We start from the raw sequence: 12,251 nt of genomic DNA on the forward strand, positions 1-12,251 counted from the left end.
CTGCTATTGAGTCAGGTCTTTAAGGTAAGAAACATGATCTCCCACATTGCCAGACGATTTAAACCTGACCAGAAAATATTAGCACTTTAAGCCTATTAGCTTCCATTCATTCACATACTAGTGTTTCAATAAAGCAATGGTCTGTCTGTGTTATGTAATGGTCCCAATAGCATTATAATTAGCCACAGAAGCTAGTACCAGGCAGAGTAACGTCATTTCTTCATCAGAGATGTGGTACGGCTTTATAATGACGAACTTGTACCCGGTCATTTCAAGTCCTTATATGTGAAAGCAGCATGGATTAGTCCATATGCACGTCAGCATGTGTGACACATGAGTGGAAATAATTTATGTGCTGACATAATTCACTGTGTTGAGTGCTCTCTGCTCAAGGCTGCTGACTACGCCATATCCAAACAGCAGACATATTTTATTATGGAAACTATGAGCCACTAGCCACCTCAGCCACAGCTCAAGACTTCTACTGAAGAATGTGCATTTGAAATATTAATGAAGCTAGCAGATAGAGCACTATGTGACACTGGTCCTCCAGTCTCACATATAAAGATAATGGGCCCAATCTTCCGCCTGAGCAACAACAGCGTTGCTGAAGACAAGTGCGCCAGGGGTTGCTTAGAAAAAAACAAGCGCTTACAGCTTCCCCTTCATGCTCCCCATCTTTACATTAACATCGCAGGCAGCCTCATGTACTTCATTCAGCATTTGGGCTACATCCTTTTTGAGCTCTCACAGGACACTACTCAACTACAAGAGAAAGAGAATATACAGATGGTTCTGCTCTCGCGCTGCTATTGAAGACCACGCCGCAGAAACATGATCAAAACACCAGCACGTGTTCCCCTTACACCCACTGACAGCCACAGTGCACAAAACATATTCAAGTCTCATACGCTGTAGGAGGAAAAAGCTTGGGGAGGGAACACTTTTGTTCAGACCCTGTTCAGCCCTCTTATGCGTGCAACAAGTATGAAAGCTAAAGATTTCAGCGCAAAAGCCTAGTCTACAGCCTGCTTCTAAAAACACAAGATCAGGCACACAGTACCAGACCTGGACAAACTTTGAAACATTGACTAAAGTTTGAAATGTATTTTTGTTGTTATCGAATGTGTCTGTGATGTTATGTGGCGAATGTGGCCAAGACAAATTTCCCTCATGGTACAATGACAGTTATTCCATTCTATTCTATTGTCATTCATTATTATAAAAATCGTATACTATATAAACAATCTACCAAAACAAAACAAAATATTGGATTTCGGTTTACATAAATATGTGAATATATAAACAAACAAACAACGTACAAAACTTTTACATTACTTTACCTTTTGTTGCTAAAATATGTGGGTCAAAACATATCTAAGAAGAAAAAGATCATTCTTGTTGCACCTGGGGCATTCTCTCCCTCATGTGTTCCTAAATCAATATGTCACTCAACATGACATTTCTTCATGTACTTCCACATAGCCTTCGACCTCTTTGAATTGTGCTTTTGTGCCATATCATTTACAGTTTTGCTGGAATCTCATACTGCTGGCCTCAAGGAAGCACGATGTCAGACTGCGGACTATAGGCTGGGGGTTACCCGTGCCTATGCTTTCCATTCACACACCTCCACCGCCTTAGGGAGCGTAAAGGCTATGATTTAAGCTGGCTTCTGCGCACAATAGCTTGACGAAGCAGTGATCTTTTACATGACGTACCCATTAGCCATCATGCACAATGATATGAGTGACAGGCAGGCTTTGTCATGGCTTAAACACTGTTATCTACTGTGATGGTTCTGCCGCCAGCTGTAAACACTCTCAAATATGTGGTGTGATCACAGGGTGACATGGGAAATGTCAACAAGACTATCAGTTTTCAGGATGCGTGATTGTGCTCATGTCCGATAGCACGGTCCTAATACACCGCAAGTGCTATTAGCTAATGCTGGTGCGTCACCGAGGATCGCATGCACAAAAACTTCGACGTGGAGTAAACATCTGCGGCTGTTGGACCTACGTCTACACTAACACAGTTTGCATAAGTACTCTATGCATTATAAATAAGAACAGACTGATGACATTGAACTCTAACAACACTATACTATACTGTGCTGCCCCAGGACAGCCGTGGCCACTAGTGGTAAAAAATAGTGCACCTTTAGATTATTGAAAAGAGCCTCTATGTTTTCAGAAGACAGAGTTGGGGTTCAGAACAGTACATACATAGTTTTGTTCAAAAGGCAAAAAGTACATTTTGTGCAAACCCATAACATGAAAAATGCACAAGTGTGAAACAGGAGCAATAAGTCCTTAATTCCTAACCCACTTCCCTCTGCATGTTCTTTTATGTGGGACAGTGAACGAGTTGGCAACAGCCTGAAACATCGTCTGTAGGGTTTGTTGAATATTTATGACCTGCTCTCTCCACTTCAATGGAGAGCTGAGGCCAGGGGGCACTGACCTGTAGGTTTAGAGGTAAAACGCTCCTGCTCTGCGCGCCTTTGAAGGGGCGCACATCTGCACCTGTACACACATGAAGGTGTGCAGAGGAAGACCAGTGACAGGGCAGGTTCCCCTAGCATTCATACTGTATCATGTCAAGTATATGGCATGAGGCATCTGCAGTTAGCTCGGCTTAAGAGTACTTCACACAGGCCATTTTCGGAGCAGTATTTGTATTATTTAGAGGCTGCAGTGGCTTCAACTTGGGAGTTACAACGCAGTTCTAATGGATTCAGTTCTGCGTGGGTGCAAAATCCCCTTATAGGTTATGCAGTGGTTCTTTGGCTTCACAAAATACCAGTTACCAACAATGAAGTTCCATGACCCACTGAACATACTGGTGGTCTTGTCTCTTATTATGCCATTTATCAACTGTCAAACGCCTTTCTTTGATAGAGTGGAGATTGTCCATGTTAAAATAAAGTAAAGAGTACAACAGAGTACTACAGAGACATCTTACTCTTTTGGTCACATTTTCGCAAGTCATCCTCTTGTTGTTTAATCCTTTTGCAAATTTCCTGGAAGTGCACCTGTACATATTGGTTACTTTTGGGACCCCCTCTCCCCCCCCCCACACACATTCGAGAAATACTATGCTAAATGAAATGTAAGTTGTTTTAGAAAAATAAGCATACAATGACATTAAGAATGTGACAGTAACAGTAACAGTAATGTGAACTACATTGGCTACAGTAATGTGAACTACATTGGCTGGATCCTTACACCACAGATGTCAAGATTTTACTGTGCACTTGAGGAAAAGGAAAAGTACAGTGCATGGACTACACATGTAAATGGATTTCAAAGCGAACAAAATATGTCACAATATGAGCCTTGTAATTGAAAGACTCACATTTGATTAATGTTCACACGCAGGCCATCCGCATCACTCTGTGCTCAAATACCTTGACCCTCTGTCCATCTCCAAACCTATGACTATGCAGTTTCAACGTCCTTGAGCATGCAACAACTCTCTCTATCTCTGTTAAACCGGTGACAGAAATTAAATTCTGAGGATCTGTCCAAAATGTCCATCTCCGCACTCACCCGTATGACTCTCCCTGCCACTCTTGCTCAGCATGTCCAGGGCTCTTGACGTAGAGGTCCTGATGTGGCCGCTTAAGGACCGCTGCAGCAGGAGCATTCGGATGGAGCGAGACATCCCCAAATTAGCACTGACGGACCCGCTCCTGACTGACACTTGTTCCTGTCGTCTGGTTCTCCTTTCACCAACACACACCCATCATAAACAACATGTCTAATTACTGGACACTTGCATAAAACATGTACCCGGATCTATAGTGCCGCTAGTGTTTCGGTTTCCTCCTCTGATCCGCGGTACACTCCCATCTGCTGCACCAAGCATCAGTGCAGCAGCTGCGGGACGCATCCAGCCCGTGCTGCAATGCTCTCATATTCTATTCTCTCTCTCTAGGTGTGTGTGTGTGTGAGGGAGAGTGTGCATGTGAAAAGTGCTTTCTGACGCTCGCTGTTCCCTGTGAATTCTTGAGTGCTTCAAAGTCACGACAAGCATCTCTCCCCCACTCTGACTCCTTCACTCACATCTCTTTTAATCCATCCTTTTTCAGCCACCTTACGCTGTGTGCACCTGCCCAGCCCTGTCGCCACACATCAGCATCAGATACACTTATACAAGCACTGCTAAGGGACCTCCATTTAGCCTCGGATCTCTTAAATTAAATGGTGTCCATCCATAACCATGGCAACATAAATCCAGCCATAGAGGATCTCAAATCGGCTGTGATGGCTGTGGCGGTCATACCCCGATCACCCACCCGTACTGTCACCGACCTTGCCAGAGTGCGAAAGTGTTGAGTGATCGGTGGTGGTCAATAGCATAGATTGGCAATCACGTTTCAGTCAGTCAGCCCCAAGGCAGCTGTGGCATCAACCAAGTGTTTTGATGTGCAAGAAACATGAAGCTGCATGGATCTTGAAAGTTACAATAAGTGAAAGCTGTTCTAGTGTCAGACCTAGATAAGATTAAGTTAGTGGACTGTGTCAGGAAGGGCAAATTCAGGGTCACTGTCACTTTTTCATTAGGTTACACAGTATTTTTCCCATCAGAAATAGGGCCTTTAAAATCAAATTATTATAAACAACAACAACAAAAAACATTATGTAACGGAAGCTAAGCCTCTAATCAGACAAATCAACAAAACAATGTCAGGTAATACTTCGACCTTTTCCAGGTTTATCGGATAATGCTGTGCTAGTCTGAGAAAGGAACCGCTCTAAGATGCTAAAGAAGCTTAATCTTTCGGCTAATGAAAACATTTTCTGAATCAGAAACGTCGAATGGAAGTAAAACAGTAAACACTTCCACATAAAGAAACTTTATAAAGTTTACTTTAGCACTCTTGACATAATTTTACTACGACAATGAAAGAAGGTTTGGTACAGTAGCTGTTACTTTTTTACTATAGATTTGACTTTTTCTAAGAAACAGAATGATAAAAACATAAAACAAAAAAACATGTGTGAGGATTTGTAAGAGCTCATGATGATGTGGACCTCACAGACAGTAGTGGTAATAGTAGTGTAATACGAGCTCTCTATATAAAGAAATTATACCTATTCTAAACGTGTAAAGCGAATCATCCACTATAATGGATAAAAAGCTCTATGGGTGAAGTAGCCGTAAGTGCAGCCCATAACCTGGACTAAAAGTATGCGCATGAATGCCAAAAAAGAAGTTAATGTACTCAATGTACCAAAGAGCTGCTGGCTGTGAGCATTGTGTCCCATCACGGCCAACTGATTTTATGGCGTATTTGTGTGAATTGCTAGAGATAAGAGTGAATTCCTGCATGCACCTCTGCTCTTTCCTGACCTCAAGTGCTCCCTTCTGGGGTGACCCCTTGTAAATAGGGATTAGTTGAAAACAAAACAAGCCATAAAGTGTACTTGACAAGTAGAGGTGGGACTGTTTCATTTTGTATGTGCTTTTCTTACAGTGTGCAGCAAGTCACTTGTTCTTCAACCGCATAAGAGAGTGCTCCCTTCAACTGTGGTGCCTCGTGTTATTTTCATATTGTAAGTAGTTAAAGGTACGCTGTGAAACATTTGGGATTATACTGTTGCCGCCAAACAAAACGTGTTCCTAATGACAGAAAATGCTATTTGGATTGAACATGGACCTAACCCTTTTCTCATATGTATTTGGCTGCCATTAGTCAACATCTCCATGGAAACGAGTTGGAGACTTCCTTGCTCCTAAAGTTACAGTACAAGTCAGGTCATCATGAGCCATTCATAGCAAAGACCAGGTGTTTTCAGCACATATTGGTACCTAGTTTCATTTCTATACGACGTCCATACACATAGATATACACCAACTGGGTCAAGTGCACTCTCAGTCTACTATACACCTGCACAAAACGAGCCAAACACAACCTCAGCCCTAAGAAACGCGTTAAAGGAGATCGAGTTGGAAGACATTGGGGCAAAACAATGGAAGTTTCCATAACAGAGGAAGGAAAGCATTACCAGGGCTTTGGCCTAAATCTCTTGCACAGACCCGTCCAAGCTTTACCTGCCAAAAAAGTGACCTAGAATTACAGACAGGGGAGTTGGAACAAGTGGGGAGGGTGCAACGCTGGAATGACTTCAAACGGTGTATGTAAACAGTATCTGAATGTATCTGCTCAGAATGGACATGAAAACAATGCTCTATAGTCTATTCTTTACAGGGCAGCCAAGTTAGTGTCAGTGTGTTGAAGTATGGGTGCCTGGGAGTGTCGAGTTGGGACTGTAATTGTGTGGAAGTGCCTTTGAAGTGATCATCAGCTCAAGGTCTAAACTCGCTTTTAAATGTCCACTCCTTTTCCTTAATGTGGGGCCCAGTAGCATCAAAGTCACTCGATGATAACATTATGGGTTTCTATAGGGAAGAGGATGATTAATCTTTGGGGGGAAAGCCTATGGAATAATATACACCAACACAATGACTACTAATATTCATAGTCACAACTCGTGTCATGACATTTTAATTCATTTAGACGTTCCACAGCAATTATTATATTGGAGTAATGGAGTAGTAAAAGACTGAATAACGGCTGGTCTCTCACTGCTAATGTGACGAACGGGGCCTGTTTAGGTGTGGAGTAACAATCCAAAAAATCAACACACAACATACCACTGTATAGGTCATTTTAAACTGAATTGAGGACAAAAGTGAGGAAACTAAGCTAGAGGACCATCTCTGCCACAGTTAACATTTATATATAAGGAATGCCTATAATAATACAGGAAGGTATCCAAAACTGCAGAGTCAACAATTGCTAAAGTGTGAATTAAACCTCTTAACCCCCACATGAACAGAGCACATTTTCTCATCTTTGGCTTTACCCAAATCCAGGGGCGGATCTAGAAAAAAAATCACGAGGTGGCAAGCAGGGTCAGAGATCATTTCTGGGGTGGCAAAACATTTTACAATGTCGAATGTTTATAGCGGGGGTACGCAAGTTTTCCTTGATCGCAAGGCAATTTTTCCGTTTAGATGCCACCCGAGCCTCCTAAAATTATATAAAAAAAAGTAGCATTGTCCATAATATAAGTAGGGGGTTTCTAACTCTAAATTTTAACTTTTGTAAAAAAAATAATAAAAAAAAAATCATCATCTTGGGAGCCACAGGAGTTGGCACCTGGCTCCTCATTTAGCAATAAAGTTGTTATAATTCTTTGTCCTGTCAAAAAAGTACTAAGTGAGAGTGAGCCTATGAAGCACCCTAGTAGCTTTTAGAGCAGATGTGAGACATTACTTTAAATCAATGGGGTGGCAGCTGGGGTGGCAAGACCTCTACTAGGGATGGCAGCTGCCACCCCGTGCCACCCCTCTAGATCCACCCCTGCCCAAATTTAAATGCTTCTTGGAAAAAAAGCGACAAAATAGCGACAAAAAACAAGGATGCAAACTCAATAAAAAAGCCTCAAAAGTGACATACATACACATAGGCTACTGTACTTCACCCTCAAATAGGATTTTTCGCTGCCGCTGCTCCATCAAAGGAAACATGTTAACAAACAGCACACTGACCTATATTCCATTATAGGCCTTATCACTGTTTAATCTATATATAGAAGAAGGGTGATGAAACACATACCAAGCAGATGGGGGGGATAAATGCTACAAAACAGCACTTTTAAAGGCGTCTTTCTTTGGGAATGGGAGGGTCTCTTGTTGTTGCAGCTCTGGGAGCCAAGTGAGCCAACTTCCTGTTGTAAATTCCCCCTTCATGCAGCGGTTTCCTGTCGGCGAGGGAGATGGTCGAAACGGCTCATTCTGTTGCAAAACTCTACAGTTAAGAGATGACTGGTACTTTATTAGTGAGTGAGGAAATTAGCTTCACTGTCAGCTGCATAAAGAGGTGTGAAAAACAAATGATCTATGTCCATACAGGATGCTTGGATGGAGATGTGGGAAGGAGGGGCTCTGGCTGTTGAGGCTGGCACTGGGCTGACGCTACGGGCCAGGAATGTGACCTTGCGCAAACACAACAGCGGCAACTGTGAGTGAGATGAACGAATGGGAATAAACTCAATCAAAGTTACTGCAAAACAAACTTCAGTCATGAGCTACTATTGACTTGGCTCTGGGCTACAGCTCTTCACTTCATCTGTCAAAATTTTTCGATGAGAGATAAGAGAGCGATGCACTCCAAGACTATTTAGCCACAGGGAACTATTTAGCATTAAGGGAAAAGAAGGAACAGAGGATATGAAATTCAAAATAGTGTTTTTGTCAGACGACATCATTTCAGACAAGTTGCGATTTTGTAAAGACGTGATACATTTTCACTGAATTGAATTGGATTTGATTTGCATTTGAGTCCAGATCACAACTTGAATAGTTGGTTGCATTTAAGGTAAACAACACAACTCCCAACCCCAAAATGTTCTCGCTTTTGGGGGGAGAAAAACACAATATGAAGAATTTAAAAGATTGGTAGAGGCTAATCAGTTACAAATGACCATAAAACACACCATTTTAATATGAATATTTTGCTGAAACGTTATAAACCGCTAAGTTGTGAATGCGCTTTGGCCTCGAGTCATTGGTATTTTCTATCATTAAAATCAGTAGTTACCACATGTAGCTGAGTAGCCTCTGTCGAGCCTTAAAACTGGTAATATTTGAACTCTTTGGAAAAATGACTGGAAAAATGATGGTAATTTTAATTCCAGAATCAGAGTGAGTTTCAAAGTGGCCAGGACTGTCACAAAGGATAATGTCCTCTGCAGAGAAGTAAATGTCTCTGTGAGGTCTAACCTGCGAATAATGTAATTCAGACCACAATCGCAACCTAAACATGATGATGATGATGATTTCTCAGTGATTGGGGCAGATACATTGACCTTTGCTCATTTTTAGTCATTACTGTTAAGCAACTCACTCTTTGTGCACGTTTGTATAATGATCTGGCATTAATTGTGTGCTGGATCACTTTCCTGACAAATTGCAGGTTTGGTAAAGGCAATTTTGCCTTTGCTCTGCGCAATCCTGTCAGATCTCAGAAGCAAAGCAGGGAAGGGCCTGGTCGGTATTTGGATGGGAAACCATTTGGAAACACCAGGAAGCCTGGGCGAGTGTAGTGAGTGAGTGTGTGGTTAGTGGTGGTCGGAGGGGCCGATCGCACAGACTGGTTGCCTCGCTTCCCTTAGTCTACCCCAGGGCAGGTGTAGCTACAATAGTAGCTTACAACAACCAAGTATGGATTGAATGACTAGTGCAATGCAAAGTGTCTTTGATTGTCCAGAAAAGCAAAATAAAAACAATGCATTATTACTATTATCAATATTTTTATTATTAGTATTAAAAGGCTCAAAATCTCGCAGGGTGAAATGACTAATCAGATGAATCACAGACGCTAAGGAACTGCTTGGAAGCAATGGTTTCTAATTTTGAAACTCAATGACAGGAAAGTGTGAATACGACTGGGAAAGTCTAAAGGACGGGTATGATGGGATATTTACGGTAACGACTTGACTTAATCTGAAAGGCAGACCCTCCCATAAGACTCCAGAGCACATGCAAAAACCACATCCTCTCTCCAAACAGACGGGAGAGGCCGAGACTATGAGTCCAGGTAAAAGGTCAGCCTGTGAGTGTAGCCCATGCTGCTTGGAAGGCCATCATTGTTTTCTGTTTACACATTCTCGTCGGCGTACAGTATATTTAGATCAGGAAAGCACAGTATGGAAGTTCGAACTCCTGCTGTACCTAAAAAAAGATATTCTCGGAACCCGGCATTTCCAAAGGGAGCTGTTGACAGACTTCACAACGGGGTGGACAACAGATCAAGATAACGCTACAGACAGTTTATTTATTGCACACCAAATGACACAAAACTAAACAGATAATGGTACTGATTGCCTAACAGCTGACTGTGACATATTGATCCCTTCTTTTAAGAGCCACAAAGACAACAAGGTGACAATGGACAAGCTGACTAACACATGGTTCATTCAGGCTTTGCTTACTGCGGTTAAAGCAGTTCTAAGTAACTTATTTACCTTAATAAATCTTTTTCGTAGTCCGTCTAGGGGTAATGCAAGAGTTAATGGGTTGATTGGGGGGGTCTTTCATCCCCCTCTTGTCAGAAAACCACAATTGCAACTTCGCTGCCACTGACTCGGAGGCATCAATACACACTAATGGAATCACGAAGTAGAAGTAAAAAGGCTACCGGGCAAAGCTAACTGTGGGCTAGCGCTAGCCAAGTTTGAGTGAAAAAAATTATCTCCATTGTGTAATTGGATGAATAATATTCCTCTCTCCCTTTGTCTTTTCTGTCAGTGTAATATTTACTCTCAAGGACAATTAATGAGTAAAAAAAACGCAACATGCTACAACACCTGCAGTGGTGCTTATGGCCTCTCGGGGCATGAGATACTTAGTGCTGCTTTAAAAGTACATCATAAGGGGTTTCTGTAGCCTTTCTTTTTCCTGAATTGTCATTACGATTATGGCCCATAAGATGACAGAATGATGGATGCATACATCCGCCAAGAGGGTAGTGGTCAAGTGCAAACCGGCCTCTTGGATCCCACTGAAACGTCCATACAAGCTCTCTGTTCTGCAATTTGTAATATAAATCCACTGCTGCTTCTTAACATCGTTGCATGAGATGTTTTGAAACAACAAAGTGATGGGCAGTGGCATGAAGATCATACAGCCTAAGACACAGCTCTCTTCCTTTATGTCGCCCAGCAGCACTGATAAGATCTGTTATGCAAACTTAGATGCATGACTGTTGTTGTTGTTACATCATTTATCACTCTTTCCTAGTACTAACACACCACAAGGGCAGTAAAGCTAAAACTGCAACTAACGTCACCGAGAACCCTCATAAATGCGCGTCCTTAACAGCAGGTTAGCGCTTGTAACGACGCTTAAGGCAGACACATCCTGCTTTGTGCTCAAGACCGGTCACAAAGCTGGAGCTAGACGCAGCGGGGAGGTCATCGGGAGGGCTATTACCAGAACTGTCCAGTGGGGGAAAAAAGTGTTCGTGATCACCGGCGTGGCACCGATAGTAAATTTAAACCATCAATGAGCGCTCTTTCACAGCACTAGCCTCCGGGGCAGAGCTTGTGATGTAACGTCCTCACAAGTGTGTCATTCCCAGGGGGCTGCCATAGTGGAGATACACAAGGGGGAGCTTTGAAGTATGAACAATGAACAGTGGGGCAGCTTTTGCGCTTCATCAAGTACCCCAAAAATCGGAGCCAACTTTTATCATTCCTCGCCCCCCACCGTGTCTTTGGCTTGTGTCAAATAGGCCCCGGGGCGGTTATGTAACTTGCTTATGGAAAAGTCAAGACTAATTTAAATGAAGAGAAGTGGCTACAAATGCTTGGCCACACTTTTGAAGTTGCCACTGTGCTTTGGAGGGCAGAGGTGAACAAACCTGCACACGCACAGGCAGTTTTTGCATATTTGTGTGCTTTTGAACTTTGACTTGTTCTAGACTTTCTGAAAAGAAAATCGTACTTCAGTCCTTTTTCTTTTTCATCTTACTAAAATAAACATTGCCGTAAAGTGGGTGTTGCATAGAATCTTAGGCAAGTTTAGATCGATAGAAGGAAGATAATGTTTGGGTTGTTGTTTAAATCTATTCTTTTTACTTAAACCTCTTACCACCCACCTTAAAGGGATAGGCCACTGTTTTTGCATACTGAGATTTGTTCTTACCTGAGCTTAGACGAGTTGATGCGTATCGGTCTGGTCTTTGTGCGTGTGCTCAGTCACGTTGAAGTGCTCCTAAGGTGTTATTACGCCTTAATATAGTACCCTTTTCTATCCGCCTAGAAAATCGACATGTTTAATTTTGAGTGACTATACTTGGATCGTGTAACTACTCGTGTAAATGTATTTAAATAGGGAAAACATAGAAGAGCTTGGTCGTTTCTAACTTCAACCCCGTTTGGCCCCATAGAGGAGAGGAGAAGCTAAATGTTAACGACATCTTTGGTCTTTTTGCGTGCCTGAGCGCACGCACAAAGTTACACATCAAAGGTTACACATCAACTCGTCTCAGCTCAGGTAAGAACATACTGTATCTCAGTATGCAAAAACAGTGGCCTATTCCTTTAAGCAAGCACATTTTCTCCAGTTGGGCTTTACCCAAATCTAAAAGCTTCTCGACTGGAGCTTACAGACTATAGGCCAGTGTTACACCATATCATTGGAAAGCTAAATCAATGACTAAGACTTACAAA

The 12,251-nt window shown here is 42.3% G+C and overlaps 2 protein-coding genes across 2 annotated transcripts in view; one reads left to right on the forward strand and one right to left on the reverse strand.

The window, feature by feature from the left end:
• dlc1 (DLC1 Rho GTPase activating protein) overlaps window positions 1-4,160 on the reverse strand; it is a 43,036-nt gene extending 38,876 nt beyond the window's left edge. Inside the window, exon 1 of the mRNA XM_079553915.1 lies at window positions 3,555-4,160. Within this exon, the coding sequence (XP_079410041.1) occupies window positions 3,555-3,669 (115 nt within the window). The 5' untranslated portion in view covers window positions 3,670-4,160. The remainder of the gene's footprint in view (window positions 1-3,554) is intronic.
• ugt8 (UDP glycosyltransferase 8) overlaps window positions 1-12,251 on the forward strand; it is a 133,295-nt gene that overhangs the window by 51,437 nt on the left and 69,607 nt on the right. The gene's annotated exons all lie outside the window — the stretch shown is intronic.

The sequence above is a fragment of the Gobius niger genome (assembly GCF_951799975.1).
Source record: "Gobius niger genome assembly, chromosome: 3".
Classification (NCBI taxonomy): domain Eukaryota; kingdom Metazoa; phylum Chordata; class Actinopteri; order Gobiiformes; family Gobiidae; genus Gobius; species Gobius niger.